This window comes from Salvelinus alpinus, chromosome 5 (genome assembly GCF_045679555.1).
Source record: "Salvelinus alpinus chromosome 5, SLU_Salpinus.1, whole genome shotgun sequence".
Lineage (NCBI taxonomy): Eukaryota > Metazoa > Chordata > Actinopteri > Salmoniformes > Salmonidae > Salvelinus > Salvelinus alpinus.
The window spans coordinates 42579587-42596652 of NC_092090.1; the positions used below are offsets into that span (position 1 = coordinate 42579587).

General features: G+C 46.1%; 1 protein-coding gene across 1 annotated transcript in view; it reads left to right on the forward strand.

Moving 5' to 3' along the window:
- Nucleotides 1-17066, forward strand: part of LOC139576211 (T-cell immunomodulatory protein-like) — a 123021-nt gene that overhangs the window by 86271 nt on the left and 19684 nt on the right. Inside the window, exons 13-14 of the mRNA XM_071401993.1 lie at nt 7492-7535; nt 9513-9591. Of these exons, the coding sequence (XP_071258094.1) occupies nt 7492-7535; nt 9513-9591 (123 nt within the window). The remainder of the gene's footprint in view (nt 1-7491; nt 7536-9512; nt 9592-17066) is intronic.

Consider the following 17066-nt stretch of genomic DNA (forward strand, 5'->3'; position numbering starts at 1 on the left):
TACTTTATGACATGAAGTTAAGTCAATTCGGAGGACCGCCACAGGAAAGGAAGACCCAGAGTTACCCCTGCTGCAGAGAATAAGATCATTAGAGTTAACTGCACTTCAGATTGCAGCCCAAATAAATGTTTCACAGAGTAAAAGTAACAGACACATCTCAAAATCAACTGTTCAGAGGAGACTGCGTGAATCAGGGTTTCATGGTCTAATTGCTGCAAAGAAACCACTACTAAAGGACACCAATAAGAAGAAGAGACTTGCTTAGGCCATGAAACACGAGCAATGGACATTAGACCGGTGGAAATCTCTCCTTTGGTCTCATGAGTCCATATTAGAGATTTTTGGTTCTAACTGCTGCGTCTTTGTGAGACGCAGAGTAGGTGAACGGATGATTTCCGCATGTATGGATTCCACCATGAAGCATGTAGGAGGAGGTGTGATGGTGTGGGGGTGCTTTGCTGGTGACAGTCTGTGATTTATTTAGAATTCAAGGCACACTTAACAAGCATGGCAACCACAGCATTCTGCAGTGATACACCATCCCGTCTGGTTTGCGCTTAGTGGGACAATAATGTGTTTTTCAACAAGACAATGACCCAACACACCTCCAGGCTGTCTAAGGGCTATTTGACCGAGAAGGAGAGTGATGGAGTGCTGCATCAGATGATCTGGCCTCCACAATCACCCGACCTCAACCCAATTGAGATTGTTTGGGATGAGTTGGACCGCAGAGTGAAGGAAAAGCAACCAACAAGTGCTCAGCATATGTGGGAACTCCTTCAATACTGTTGGAAAACCATTCCTCATGAAGCTGGTTGAGCGGATGCCAAGAGTGTGACAAAGCTGTCAACAAGGCAAAGGGTAACTACTTTGAAATTTGTTTTGATTTGTTTAACACTTTTTGGGGTTTCTACATGATTCCATGTTGTGTTATTTCATAGTTTTGATGTCTTCACTATTATTGTACAATGTAGAACATAGTCAAATAAAGAAAAACCCTGGAATGATTAGCTGTGTCCAAACTTTTGACTGGTACTGTAAATTTTTTGCTGACCTTTGTGTAACCAGCTCAATAGCTGCGCTTAGCTGCTCTTCCGATTTTATGTCGGTTGGTCAAAATAATGAAAAACGATCTACCAAATCTATTCATTTTAAAGTTGATTACTTCTCCTTTGCAATTATCATTCACCTGGTGATTTTGGGCAAATGCGTGATGGGGGTCCCTGGGTTGCCGGTTTGCCTGGGAGGGGGTCCCTGGGCAAGAAAAGGTTGATGACCCCGGCCTATAAAACTGTCTCTAACTATTGCCTCTTTGAAGCCAGTGTTAACTCAAACTGGCCCTTCAATTAGGAGAGTTAATCAGGTAGCTGAGATTTATCAGGTCGCTGAGCGTCACACCGGGACCCAGGGAAGATGATACCCAGACGTTAGGGGAGAACAGGAACCGTCTATCTCAGAAAGCCATGTGTTATCCCTCTGTTTTTACTGAAGAATTAGGTAGTGTGACACTGGTCCTACATTGTCACAAGTGTTTACTTCAGTGAACTAGCCTAGTTCAGCAGTCATATCCCCATGATCTACTTGAGGATTAATAAAAAATAAAGAGATATTGAGAGATTCAAAGTCGAAACGTTAGAAAAGGGTTACAGAGATTGTGTGTGTGTCTACATGCAGGTCTATATCTGTGTGTGAATGTGAGTGACAGACAGAACTATGTGAGCTGATTACGTTCTCCTCCTCTCTAGTTAGGATGCAGATTCGCTGCATTGAGGAACATCTGCAGGCTTTGTTCAGTCCAGTACACATCCTCCTTTCCCTTTCTCTCTCCGCCTCTGCCAAGCTGTCAGTCAGGAAGTAACCACCCTCACTCACATTTCAATTCAGCTCAACAGATAAGGGAGCTTTCATAGAGACATTGCTCTCCGCTCTCTTTTGGAATTTGAAGACATGAGTCCATATTTCTGGAGGTTTTTCTGCTGGTTTATTGGTTGTTTCTGCATTCGGTGTGTAATATTGAGTGTTGAATTAAAATATACAGAATTAAACTCACAATGGAGGCACACATGTAAAGGGCTCAAACAGGCACATAACAAATGTGAGAAGAAGATTCGGGGGGAAAAGGATATAGTAGAAAAATATATAGATTACTGTGTTTCCTCTCCGGTTTTACAATAGCTGTCAATCTGACACAGTTTTGATAGCACTTCGAGGGTTACCATTTTGCAGAAGGAAACTTTTCTCCCATGTCCAGTAGTCATCCATTGACTTTGGTCTTAAAGGTCTTCTGACTACTCCACCACCCTCATATATAATGCATCTCCGGGAGTACAGATGGGATATTTCATTTCATGTCTGCAGCCTGCAGATGATTGACAGCTGAAGCTCGTCCTTCAAATAAGCCTCAAACAAAGGTAGTTGAATGATGTCAGAGCAGAAGGCTGGGTATGACTATGACTTACCATTAGATCAGTCCAACATAACAGATCACTAGACTTCAAAACCGTCTGGGAGGAGATTGACATCATACACTTCCTTCGTGGATTACTCAACTATGAGCAGGTGGTCATCCTGAAGACAGGTAATAGTAAAATACAAACGGCAGCGGGTAGAAAGACGTGTGTGTGTGTGTGTGTGTGTGTGTGTGTGTGTGTGTGTGTGTGTGTGTGTGTGTGTGTGTGTGTGTGTGTGTGGCGGCAGGTAGCCTAGAAGTTAAGAGCATTGGGCCAGTAAAAGTAAAGGTTACTGTTTCAAATCCCCGAGCAAACTAGGTGAAAAAAATCTGCCGATGTGCCCTTGAACAGGGCACTTAACCCTGATTGCTCCTGTAAGTCGCTCTTGATAAGAGAGCCTGCTAAATGACGAAAATGTCAATGTGTGTCACTGCCTGTCTGGCAGATGTGAAGCCTAGGGTCAACACCAGCCCAGATTAGGCCTGAGGAAAAAGAAAGCAGCATCACGGACTGCTCAGCTGAGCAGGACTGCTCAGCTGGCAGCGTAGGACTGCTCAGCTGGCAGCGTAGGACTGCTCAGCTGGCAGCGTAGGACTGCTCAGCTGGCAGTGTAGGACTGCTAATTGATTTGTAGCCGCTGGCGTGGCGTGGTGACATAACATGTGGCTTCCCCCTGTCAAGAGGCAGCCAGGCCTGCTCCGTGTGTGACGTCATCTGACAGCTTGGAGTGGCTCTTCTTTTCTTGTGACGTTGGCTTGGTTTCCATGGTTCCCTATGGTTTTACCTCTTTTTATGACGATGATGATACGGAGGCGGTTAAATGTGGGAGCCGTCAGACAGCATTTCCAGGAAAGGATCTAGAGGGACTGGACTGGTGGAGGATTTGAACATGCTTTGACAGTAGTTGGGCCTGGGAAGGCAGTTGTCAACCCAGATCAGCTACAGGCTCTCATGCATGTACACTACAGTACCCTGCTGTTCTGTTAGCTCCACTCTACAGTCCTGGAACAGAGTCTCATTCAGAGCACATCAACAGCACCATGCAGCCCTGAATTATGGTGCTGTCAGATTTCAGGTCAAACTGATGCAGCCAAGAACAGAGAGAGGGCATCTCCCACAGCTCTCATTAGGATGTCAGAGATGGCTCAGACATCTGGCCTCGCGCGTGTGTGTGTGTGCGTGCGTGCACATGATGTTATTTCCTCTGAGCCATGCTGGTGTCCTGCTCAATGAAGTGGAACGATGAACCGGACACTCAGTCCCTTATCAACCCATCTGTCTGATAAGTCTACAGCCCATGCACCGGCCTGGCGGCAAAGTAGCAACATGCCACCTCTTAAAACATTACAGCATGATAGCAGGGTGACATAAATCCTAACACAACAAGAAATCCCACCTAACTCATGGCGACAGCCAGCAACTGAGATAGCTAAGTTCTCATTCTGCTCCATGGTCTCTCACATGCACAGACATTAAAGGAACAAACCCCAAAGCCTTCTCGCCAAATGACGATCATGTAAAGCCCTCATGAAGATGTCGTAATGTGCATTGGATGAACAAAAGTCTGCATTGAATCCCTTATCTCTACTATAGGCTATATGAAGCTCTTGAACTAAGCCCTGGCAATAAATAAGCACATTATCCATCAGATGAAAATTAAAGAGTTTTTTTTTAACAGGTCTTTAATGTTTATATTTATTCTCCTCTAAAGCTGCTCTCTTAGCCAACCCTGTGAGTTCTGTATGTCCCACACTTCATTCTCTAGACTATCGCATCACATCACTAGACTGGCACATCACTCTCTACAGTCACTTTATAGATGGAGGATATTAATTTGATCACTATTTTGTTGCTGAGATTTTTAATTTATTTAACCTTTATTTAACTAGGCAAGTCGGTTAAGAACAAATTCGTATTTACAATGACGGTCTACCAAAAGGCAAAAGGCCTCATGCGGGGACGGGGACCTGCAAAACGTATAGTGTATTTGAGTTTTAAAAAGGCTTATAAAGTTTGTAATTTCCACTTAGAAATGTCAGACTTGATTTGCCCAAACAGAAAATGTATTAACCCCTTCAAAAATGTCAATTTAATGCACCTCCCGAGTGGCGCAGTGGTCTCTGTGCCACTGGAGATCCCGGTTCGAGTCCAGGCTCTGTCGCAGCCAGCCGCGACCGGGAGACCCATGGGGTGGCCCAGCGTCGTCCGGGTTAGGGGAGGGTTTGGCCGGCAGGGATGTTCTTGTCCCATCGCGCTCTAGCGACTCCTGTGGGGCACAATGCACGCTGGCACGGTTGCCAGGTGTACGGGGTTTCCTCTGACAAGAAGCAGTGCAGCTTGGCTGGGTTGTGTTTCGGAGGACGCACAGCTCTCGACCTTCACCTCTCCCGAGTCCGTACGGGAGTTGCAGCGATGGGACAAGACTGTAACTACCAATTGGATACCACGAAATTGGGGAGAAGAAAAAATATATATTAAATATAATTTCCTGTTGCTATAAGATTATTTTCCTGCTGTAGCAAACTGGATCAAATTTAAGATCCTACATCTGTACACACAAAGAACACACACTAGTACACAGGCCCAGATGTACACAAGCAGAATACACTGACAGTCCATTTCATCCTCCACCTCAGTGGGCAAGTCCCATCGCCCTTGTCACAGCTCCCTCTGACAAATAGCTCTATCCAATAGAGTAGAGGCAGCAGACCAGTGTCTGTGTGCACAGTTGTGGATTTCTGGATAAACCCTGAATATTTACTGTGTTGGCGGTCCCAGGTCCGTATGTGACCCTTACTTGGTACCTGTTGCGAATGAGTTTAATGAATGACAACAGAAGAGGAAAAAGTGAGGGAGCTGTGAATAAAGACTAGGTTTTTAGAAGGAAGGGGGGTTGCTCTGTGAGAGTCAGAGAGGGAGAGTTGTCTATCCAAGCACACAGAGAAGCATCCACATCCTGGAGCAGTAGTAGCATGGCCAGTGATTCGTGAAGGACAGCGGCGAGGCACAGTCACTGACGCTCCCCGTCTTTGTCTCTCTCCCTGAGCCACGCATCACTGCCTGTGTCAGGCACTTTATGGAGTCTCCATTGATTGGATTTACCCATTCTACTAACCAATTTACGACACAGTCACAGTCCCCATAGTCCTTTAAACAAGCCAGAGATGTTGCGCTAGCTCCTCTTCATAGTGGCTCCACTAGTGACTAGGGATCAGATCTTTGTTGTTATGATCCTTTGGAAAGAGAAGGGTTTCTAATCCAACCTCAACACCACGGGTCAGTGTGGATTGGAATGAACTTGGCCTTCTGGGAACTTGGCATGGTGAGAATAGTAATACAGGTTACATTTTAAAACATATATTTTTATATTTTTTATACAAGAGTTCCAAAAATCGAAATGAATTTGGAGAGGGCAGCCTTAGTTATATGAGATGGGTTCATCCCAAGCAGAGACTGGGTCAGTGTCGAGCATGGTTTTCAATGAGCAAACAGTAACACCCTTCTGGGTTTAGAGGCCTAACGTTTTATGATCTATTGATCTGCTCTGTCCCCTGCACACGGCTGACAGGTGTTGGACCTGATCCCAGGCCCCGGTTTCCCAAACGAATGTTAAGGCTATGTTCATCGTTAGAACAATTGAGCTCAATGGTTTTAACAATGAATTGGGCCTTAAGATGCTTTTGGGAAACCGGGCCCAGGTCAGTGTTTGATCAGATGGATATCTGCGTTCTCATGTCCTGAATAGGGCTGTAACCGATGAAATCAGCAGCAGAACATGTACCTTTCAACATGGGCAGTATCGATCCCATCGACCACAGAGGTATAACCCAACAAATTGCTCCACGTATAGGTCAAAGGGCCTCATCTCAAGGCCTCCCGAGTGGCGCTGCGGTCTAAGGCACTGCAGTGCTTGGGGCGTCACTGCAGATCCGGGTTCAATCCCGGGCTGTGTCACAGCCGTCCGCGACCGGGAGACCCATGAGGCGACGCACAATTGGCCCAGCGTCGTCCGGGTTAGGGGAGGCTTTGGCCGGCCGGGATGTCCTTGTCCTAGCGACTCCTGCGGCGGGCCGGGGGCATGCACGCTGACACTGTCGCCAGTTGTACGGTGATTCCTCCGACGCATTGGTGCGTCTGGCTTCCATGTTAAGCGAGCAGTGTGTCAAGAAGCAGTGGGTCATATTTCGGGAGGGTGCAAGGCTCTCGACATTGGCCTCTCCCGTGTCCGTACAGGAGTTGCCGCGATGGGACAAGAATGTAACTACCAGTTGGATAACACAAAATTGGGGAGAAAAGGGGGTCAAAAGTACATAAAGAAATAAACAATTGCCTCACTTCATTCCAATGTCAGACACATCCTTCAGTTCCATACAGTAGACTACATGGTCCAACAGTGACGGTCGGTCTCTCTGGGACTAGGCCTAGTAGCTCTAAAGAGGAAGAACTTTCATGTGTTTACTTTGAATGGGGTTGTTTGACTGGCTGCACTCCTTAATGCAGATAAACAGTGTGCAGCAGTACACCGCATGCATGATGGTAGATCCTAATTAAAGAAGTGTTCAGCAGCTCAACTTCAATGTGCAAATTACCAGCACCAGCCAATTAGTATGCTAATATATTAATTTATCTTATTGCTGATTAAGAATTCAGGATTTTTTCCTTGCTGCTCCATATGCACACAAATACTCATACACTTCCCCTGCAGCTTATTATTGAGCTCATTTATTCTCTGTGTTCATTTTACTACCAATTACTTTTTCAAATACAATTTCTTTGCCTGTTTTTTTGTTTTTTTACAGTGCAATGACTGCATTTATTTAGCTTCCCCATTTAATAAGCGTCCACAGAAAAACAATATAAGCACTGCAGGTCTATCTTAAGTCTACCAAGTTCGGGTTTTCCTACAGGGATGACGTCATTATCCATACAGCGTCTAACTCATTTAGCCGTGTTGTTAGTCACAGACAAATCTGTATGGGATTGTGTAAGACAAATCAAGTCCCTGTTGCTAGCTAATCAGTCTTCCTTTTCTCCTCCTCAGTGCTTAGTGGACTCTGTTCTAACGACTGCCCGGGAAACGTCAAGGTAAGACTAGTGCCTCTGTGTATGCGTGTGCATTGTAACCACAATGAAAAAAAGATAGCCGAAGAGGTACATTGAAATGAAAGATATTGAAATGAAAGATAAAAAGGATAGAAACATTTTGAGAAAGTGAAAAGGCTTATCTTGTAACTAGTCAGTCTGACCATCTTGGTCCTGTAAGAGCGTCTGCTAAATGGCAAAAAATATAAAATGTGATAGTCCCTCATCCCCAGGGCTTGTGACAGACAGGCTTGGTGCTGGTCCTGTCGTAGTGTTTGTGTTTGCCTCTCCACTGTGTGTCCGCTCACACTCACCCCCCCCCCCCATTGCCTGATTCAGCCGGGTGATTGATCGAGCCCATGTCTGGAGCTTTGGGCTGCTTTCACCGCTCTCCTCCTCCTTAAGTCCCTCACATCTATCACTCTAACCTTCTTCTGTCTATCTTCCCACCTATTGTCTCGTTGTCTATCACTATCCACCTCCTCTCCCTTTAGTTTCCACAGAACTTCTGTTCAATTTCCAATCCCAGTACAGTACAACTGTTCAGTCTGGTGAAGCTATAGGCCTACACATGCCATATATATGACAGTACTGTGTCTGTCGGTGTGGGAGTCTGGCTGCACACTCTTAACAGGCTGCCATAGTTTTCATTAGGCTGTTAAAACCGAGGCAGACAGAAAGCTCTCTTCATTAGGCGTCACCGGCCCATAATGAAGAGATAATACGGCCTCCATACGACCACTCAGTCATTTCCCGCTCTGCAGAGATCACCCTATAGCATGCGGAGAACCGTTTCCCCACAGTACTAGTGGTGGGTGGGGAAATGTATTTGATTATTTTTGACGGTATCGCAATATTATTTTTGCGCTAGTTGGCCGTACGTTAACCAAAACTCCAGAATGTTCCCCTTCATAGCTTGTTCTCCATCTTCTTTTTAAACAGGGAGCCAATTCGTTTTAAGCACTTTCATTTCCACGACTGATCAAAACGGGTTTTCTCATGGCTCTCTCCTGTTCCGTCCGCAGCAGACATATGGCGAGCAATATGTTTGAACGTCCAACGGCAAAAGAGTCACAGTATCGAATCGCAATACATATAGAATCATGAGAATCGCAATACATGCACTGAGTGTACAAAACATTAGGTTCGTCAGTATAAGTGTCATTCCACGCCATCTCAGTGATTAACTTATGTAACGTGAGGTCTACCATCTATGTGGCTTTGGAGTGCATCAGCTTGAGAATAAAATTGGTTGTGCTTTTTTGAATAAATTCAGTAGATATCTGTAAAGGGCTACCTCAATGAGAAGGACCATTCAAAATCTGCTCAGAGGTGGTACTGCATCGGTGACTGGTATCTATGGTAACCCATCCAGAAGATTACACCGGGCTCTAAATCAGAAGGTGACGTAACTTCATTTATGATCACTCTGTTCAGGCCTAAACTTTCCCCAAGTCCTCCCTTGAAAATACAGAGAAAGCTACGTAGCGTAGGCCTAATTTACGTTTGGGGGGGCACATTTTCTTTTTCCCCGAACCGTTTAAAAATTCATATCCGATTCGCCACATTGTGCTGTTCATTACCATTTTTGAGGGATTACCAGGAGCAGTGGGTATGACTGCATAATGCAGAGGATGTGATGGAGCTGGCTGCTATGTCAGGCTCACTGTAGCCTGTCTCTTTGTCTGCTGGGACCCAGCCAGCTAGGGCTTAGACCTGTTCTTTTATTTCACCCAAAGGACTCAGAGCAGAGCGCCCAGACCCCCCCCCCTGGCTTCAAAAAGGTCAGGGATGAGTTGCACACGCTCTGTACACACGGCCAAAACCTCTGAGGCAGGTCATGGAGGAGGACAGATGTCTGTGTCAGACTTGGGCGTCTGTGTTGAGAATTTACATGGTGGGGAGATCTGTTGTTTCAGGGAGAATGGGTCACTGATATATGTGTTCTACTCTAATGCTGTGGGTGTTCTGACCTTGCAGCCGTTTGGTGTGAACCAGCCTGGGCCATACGTCAGCTACACTACAGTGGACTCCAACGGCTACCTGAAGAACGCCTCGGGTAAGTCCAACGAGGACAGATGCTGTGTACAGTTGACAGTCGGCCAGCCGTCTTTATACAGGCATTCTGGCAATGGAGCAGATTTGGTGGGCCGTCAGCCATGACAGTTGTTCTATTTGGGAATGGGGTTGAGTACGGACTTCCTCTCTATACTTCGGCGATCGTCATCTCCGTGCTGTGTTAGTAGGTTTGAGTGACTGGGCTGTGGTATCGGTCAGTGTGGCGTGTGTGGGTGAGAGGTCCTTTCAGGGCTGTAGCCCCAGGGGTTTGATTGAAGCCTGGCTTCTGTGTTTTCCTAGATAATAGCCCTGTTGCCCACCTCACCGGAGGTTATCTCACCGCCCGGCCTGATAATGTTGACACAGCGCGTTTCCTGCTAGAGAAAGGCATGATGGGTAGAGGGTTATTGGTTTGCTTGCGAAGAAACGAAGGGCTTTGTTGCTATGCTCTTTTTTGGGGGGTTGAAAGCGAGGAGGAAAATAAGGAGCTTGTCTTGTTTTCCTGCCTTGGAATATAAGAGATTTGATGAAAAAGAACCGAGCTATACATCCGAGAGACAGTTTCAAGGACTCAGTGAAGAGGAGGGTGAAAGAATAGAGTTCTTAACAAAGATCTGTTAGGAAAGGTTGTGTGTGTGTGTGTGTGGGTGGGTGGGTGGGTGGGTGGGTGGGTGGGTGGATACAAGAGGCTTGGAAGCAGAGGTGGAATTGCTATATACTCTGTGTCATTCAGTCAGGTCCCCTTCATCAGAAAGGCATCAACACACTGGCAGAATTTCTCAAATGAAGGTACCCTCATTCCTCAATACAAAACTATGCTGTAGTACCTATGGAATGTGATGCTTTTGTATTATCCCACATAGCACAATCACCCAGCCAGCCAGAGTAACGATTGTCATGCTGCGCTATTTAACCTGAAAATTGTAAGCACACACCTACACTGTAAAGTGGTCTTTATACCCAACCTAGGATACAGACTGAACAAGACAGACTAGACATTAAACCATGACCCAGTCAGTCTCCTTGTTCAACACCTGAGGAGATGAGATGAATTAGGCCTAATGTCTCCCCCGCAGTCTTCAAGGAGGTGACGAGGCCATTTCAAAGACAAAATCGCAAAACAGCTTAGAGGACAGACATGATATACAGATAACTGAGTAATGGATTCAAGCATTTGCAATATTTCTCAGTGAGTAATTCCGTCTTTTTAAAAAGCCTTGATTCGGTTCACCATTTTTCAAAAAAAATGTTGCAGTCTTTTCCTTTCCATCGTCTGTGTGCGTCTGGGTATCAACAATGAATAGGACAGCAAAGCCTAAAAAGCAGATTTCAGGGATTTGAGTATCTAGCTACATTCTGTTCTGTTGGAATCATCCACTAATGGAAAACGCAACAATACAATAGTCATTTTGAGAAGAACACTCTTCCCTCACTCCCCTCCCTCTGTGACAGGACACCGTTATAGGGGAAAGAGAATAGATCAATCAGTCCACAAGGAGTACAATCCAAAGAACCAGCGAGTCAGACAGCCCTCTGTCTTTCCAAACAGTGTGTTTATTGTTCAATAATCCCCAACCTCTATTCAATTTTGCAGGGCTCAGACAACAGACCTTGAGATTTAAATCTCTATTTCTTGTGTTAAAGGTAACCCTCTCTCAAGGTTTGGAAACCTTGGAAACACTCGAACCTTGACAGAGGAGAGGGACAAGGCGAGGTAAACCTAGAATAATACATGTCTGACTGGAGGGAATGAAGAAGAATAGAAGTTCAGATAGTTCTCTTTGCGGAGAGGAATCTTCAGGAGAAAAAAGGAGAATTTCCTTTCTCCCATTCATGTTTGTTATCTGTGTGGATGTTGAGCCTCCGTGTTGTGGTCAAGGCTATTTAAAGACGACTTGGATTCATTTAAAGACCCGATTTGGGATTCAACACCCATGGGTGTGCCAACATGCAGCGGTTTAGGGTTGTCCTCTGACCCCTGTGCTGGAGCTCTGCTCTGTGGGCTTAAGAGCAGCTGTGTCTGCACCAGACACCTCTCCCCGAGAAGGTCATCGAACAGGCTGAACTGAGGAAAAAGCCCCAACCACTTCCTGCCTGGAGGCTGAGCCAATGAGAAGGGGAGTGAAAGGCCAGAGCTGTGTGTACACTGACTGAGGGAGATGCTCAGGGTATAGGTTAGATATACTGGACTGTATGGAGAGTGGCTGGGCCAGCCCTGGCTGGGTTATTCCCAGGACTCCTCATTTAACAGTAATAAAGTGCAGTGTGCAGGGTGATTTTTAAAGTGTATTTATTCTGTGGCTAGGGGCATGGGGAAAAGGCAAGGTAGACTGACAGAAATGAGCGATGGTGCGCTGTCTGCTCTCTCTACTGGGGCCCCGCGCTCTTCATTTACCCTTCAGCACCAAAAGAGAGGGAACCGAGGTGATCGAGGGATGGAAGTCAAATACATGGATGGATGTGGAAGGAAAGGCAAATAGAAAAGACATACTATAGAGGTTGAGGATAAAATGGCTGAAAAATAGCAGCAAACGGCGGCAAATAGTGGCAAGTGGGTTATGGGTTAGAGTAATGGAATGAAGATCTGGGTCAATGAAAAAGAGTGCCTAGAGGGGACGGGGAAAATAAAGTGAAGGTTCAGGAGGTAGGACACACTGCACTTAGCACTCTTACGCTGTGGTCCACAGATAGTGCTCTTACCCCTGTGGCTTCTGTGTCACAGGGCTTCAAGCACTCATTGGTGAACCTGCGTGCGTAACTCAAGACCCGCCGCTGCCATCTCCTTATGGTATTGAACCTTGGTTACAGTGCTGTACAGGCAGCTCCCTTCATAGTGTTGAGGAATGGCACAGGCCCATGTGTTAGTGACTGATAATACCAAGGCGATTCCCTACAGGAGAGTTCAGTGGTAATGATATGGTCCCGCAGGCAGGCATATCAGCGGGCCGGCATATCAGCAGTGTGTGTACAGTATTTATATGTTTTAGCATGTATTTTGCTGGTGTGAGGTATGTATGAGTGAGGGCGCAAGAGACGTGGTGAATTGAATGTATCAGCACATGTGCTCTCAGCATGCGGGGGAACAACCAGGGGTGTGTGCAGTGTGCCAGACAGGAAGAGCGTATTAGCCATGGCGGTTAGCCTCAGTGCACTCCGGTGTCTCTGTGGGGCAGTTCTGCGGAGGCCTGGTATCTGTGATGCTGAGGCTGAGGGACATACGGAGCTGGTCCTGTCAGATGATCCCTGGCTGCTCTGCCTGGCTGCTCTGCCTGGCTGCTCTGCCTGGCTGCTCTGCCTGGCTGCTCTGCCTGGCTGCTCTGCCTGGCTGCTTTGCCTGGCTGCTCTGCCTGGCTGCTCTGCCTGCCTGGCTGTGTATCGATCCCCAGGTCCCAGGCGGTCTCCATCTCCAGCTGGAGCTAGTGAATCAACCAACAGAATATTAATGCTGGCTCTGCCTGCCTGGTGTGGGTGGGAGAGTTCATGTGTGTTTGTTTGTTTTTGTGTGCGCGTGTGTGCGAGCAAGCGTGACCATACGTGTTTGTTTGTGTATATGTGCATACTTGATTGACTGCGTGTGGGAGGGTAGTTAATGTACTGTCTGTGCAGTGCAGTAATGCATGTGTGCTGCCTGGTCCTCAGAGAACCAGTGCTCCATCTGAACCTCTCACCTTAGTCTCCTCAACCCTCTGGCTATTTATATAAGACCTTGGTATGCAATAGCTTACCTTTCCCCGCTGTCCTTATTCCCTATTGAAAGGAATGGAATTAGAATTCAACTATATTTGAGATAAATATTGACCTTAAAGGAAGATTTCCACACCGTTGGTTTCTGTGCAATTTATTCTGCACATTTAGTAAATCAATAGGCCATATACTGTGGGTTTTCAAGGTACATCTACATGTTGTAGGTGTGAGGTAATGCTAGGGGTTTTAAAGGTAAATCTACATGTTGTAGGTGTGAGGTAATGCTAGGGGTTTTTAAGGTAAATCTACATGTTGTAGGTGTGAGGTAATGCTAGGGGTTTTAAAGGTACATCTACATGTTGTAGGTGTGAGGTAAAGCTAGGGTTTTTAAAGGTACATCTACATGTTGTAGGTGTGAGGTAATGCTAGGGGTTTTAAAGGTAAATCTACATGTTGTAGGGGTGAGGTAAAGCTAGGGGTTTTAAAGGTAAATCGACATGTTGTAGGTGTGAGGTAAAGCTAGGGGTTTTAAAGGTAAATCTACATGTTGTAGGTGTGAGGTAAAGCAAGTGGTGTCAGGCTTAATAAGCAGATGAGATTGATTACCCTGGACTGGTGATGGTAAGACAGGGGCTGTGTGTGTTGTGTTCACTGCCTGAGGGAGGACTAGTCCCTCTGGGCACAGAGAATACTGGATGAAACGAAGCAGAGGAATCGCAGTCATTTGAAAAATGACGGATAGTAAGTGAATAGTACCACTGGTACAAAACAGGAGTGTCGATGCACTCTCTCTCTCTATTCACCTATCTCTGTATTCCATCCCTCTCTTTTGCTTTTGACTGGCTCGTTGGAAGGGAGGAGCGGAGGGAGGAGAGGAGAAGGAGAAGGAGGGATGAGGAACAAACAGCTCTACGCTGGTAGGGAACTTCGGCAGGCTCTGTTTTAATTAGGCAAATGAGGATGTTGGATTTAGGACAACGGAGAATAACACCCCCACACACACGATCGCTGTACTATGCTGTCGTCAATGTGAGACACACGGATTTGATGCTCTCTGTACCACACTCATGAGTGATCAAGTCAGGCGAACAAGTCACTCTTCATACAGATGCCCAGGTAACCAAACACACTGCACACAGACATGCACACAGTACACACACTCTCTCACACACACACACACACAGCACTTGTTGGGCTGGACTTGTGTCTTGTCAGGTTGAAGTCAGTGGAAGGTGTGGAAGTTAGCAGAGCTAACCAACTGGAGAGAGAGGGAGGATTATTATTGATCAGAGCTTTGTTCTGCCCCATGATTCTCTCCTGTGGGTTTCTGCACTCAGGCCAGTAAATTGGTCTCAAATTCAATGCAGGATTACCCCTCCGCCTGTTCAACTCCTCCTGTTTATCTCTCTCTCTACAAACCACACAGCACGCTCCCTCTTTCCTTTCACTCACTCTCTCGTTCTCTCACACATAATATATCTTTCTCTCCCTCTCCTTCTGTCATTCTTCTCCTCCTGTAGTGTGTTAATATTGTCTCTACGTCTCCTCTTCTCCCTGTAGTGTGTTAAAATTGTCTCTACATCTCTTCTCCCTGTAGTGTGTTAATATTGTCTCTACGTCTCCTCTTCTCCCTGTAGTGTGTTAATATTGTCTCTACATCTCTTCTCCCTGTAGTGTGTTAATATTGTCTCTACGTCTCCTCTTCTCCCTGTAGTGTGTTAATATTGTCTCTACATCTCTTCTCCCTGTAGTGTGTTAATATTGTCTCTACGTCTCCTCTTCTCCTCCTGTAGTGTGTTAATATTGTCTTTACATCTCCTCTTCTCCCTGTAGTGTGTTAATATTGTCTCTACGTCTCCTCTTCTCCCTGTAGTGTGTTAATATTGTCTCTACATCTCGTCTTCTCCCTGTAGTGTGTTAATATTGTCTCTACATCTCTTCTCCCTGTAGTGTGTTAATATTGTCTCTACGTCTCCTCTTCTCCTCCTGTAGTGTGTTAATATTGTCTCTACGTCTCCTCTTCTCCCTGTAGTGTGTTAATATTGTCTCTACGTCTCCTCTTCTCCCTGTAGTGTGTTAATATTGTCTCTACGTCTCCTCTTCTCCCTGTAGTGTGTTAATATTGTCTCTACGTCTCCTCTTCTCCCTGTAGTGTGTTAATATTGTCTCTACGTCTCCTCTTCTCCCTGTAGTGTGTTAATATTGTCTTTACATCTCCTCTTCTCCCTGTAGTGTGTTAATATTGTCTCTACGTCTCCTCTTCTCCTCCTGTAGTGTGTTAATATTGTCTCTACGTCTCCTCTTCTCCCTGTAGTGTGTTAATATTGTCTCTACGTCTCCTCTTCTCCCTGTAGTGTGTTAATATTGTCTCTACATCTCGTCTTCTCCCTGTAGTGTGTTAATATTGTCTCTACGTCTCCTCTTCTCCCTGTAGTGTGTTAATATTGTCTCTACGTCTCCTCTTCTCCCTGTAGTGTGTTAATATTGTCTTTACATCTCCTCTTCTCCCTGTAGTGTGTTAATATTGTCTCTACGTCTCCTCTTCTCCCTGTAGTGTGTTAATATTGTCTCTACATCTCCTCTTCTCCCTGTAGTGTGTTAATATTGTCTCTACGTCTCCTCTTCTCCTCCTGTAGTGTGTTAATATTGTCTTTACATCTCCTCTTCTCCCTGTAGTGTGTTAATATTGTCTCTACGTCTCCTCTTCTCCCTGTAGTGTGTTAATATTGTCTCTACGTCTCCTCTTCTCCTCCTGTAGTGTGTTAATATTGTCTTTACATCTCCTCTTCTCCCTGTAGTGTGTTAATATTGTCTCTACGTCTCCTCTTCTCCCTGTAGTGTGTTAATATTGTCTCTACGTCTCTTCTTCTCCCTGTAGAGTGTTAATATTGTAGTGTGTGTGTTGTGTTCCATCAGTGGTAATGGTCTCAGTCCTAATATCTGCCATGCTCCCCTAATGTATTATATCTGAATGCCTCTCAGTGGCTGCTCTGTCGCCACAGTAACCTGTAGTAGAGCACACGTCTCAACTGCAGCCTAATGTCCAATTACGAGAGAGAGATAAGAGAGTGAGGGAACAACAGGTAGAGCGATAGAGGGAACAATGGAGAGAGAGCGAGCAAAAGAGGAGAGAGGACAAGAGATGGGGAACAAGAGAGGAGGAGAGAGGGGAGAAAGAGAGAACAACCAGCGTGTTGAAGTCACCATCTATTCTGGCTACCTCTTCTCTCAACACCAGTCTTGCTCTGTCAAACCCAGATCTCAGTGTTGCTTCATCCACCATCCTGTCATTGTGTTTCTGCTGATCAGACACGACGTGCTAGTGATCTCAACGTACACTGTGTCACCAATGATGCCGTGGGCTTTAATTCAGTCTTTTCCTTCTGCGAGAGCGCCGGTGAAAAGAGAGAGGAGTGGACAGGAGCCTCCACTTATCTTCTCCACTACAGACACACGCTTCTCCCCACAAATCAACGTCCCGAATCTGCCGTCTGCGTTGTGGGGGCGCTGAGGGCCCCCTCTCCTCTCCCAGGCTTAGCCGTGGCTCAGTGTGTACCACTTCATTTCTCTAACAGCCTTTATCCCCCAGGCCCTGCCACCGCCACGTCCGCAAACCGCCACTGTGTGTCCTTTCCGTCCCTCCCATTTCTGTGGAAGTGCCCAATCAGGGGAGAGAGTGGTTTCTATAGCGACGGATGTTGAGAATCTCTCCACAAACAGGTTGCCGAAAATGATCTGGGGCCTTGGGAAGACGTGTGAGAGGGTGAGGCTTTGTGTGTCTCACTGTGTGAA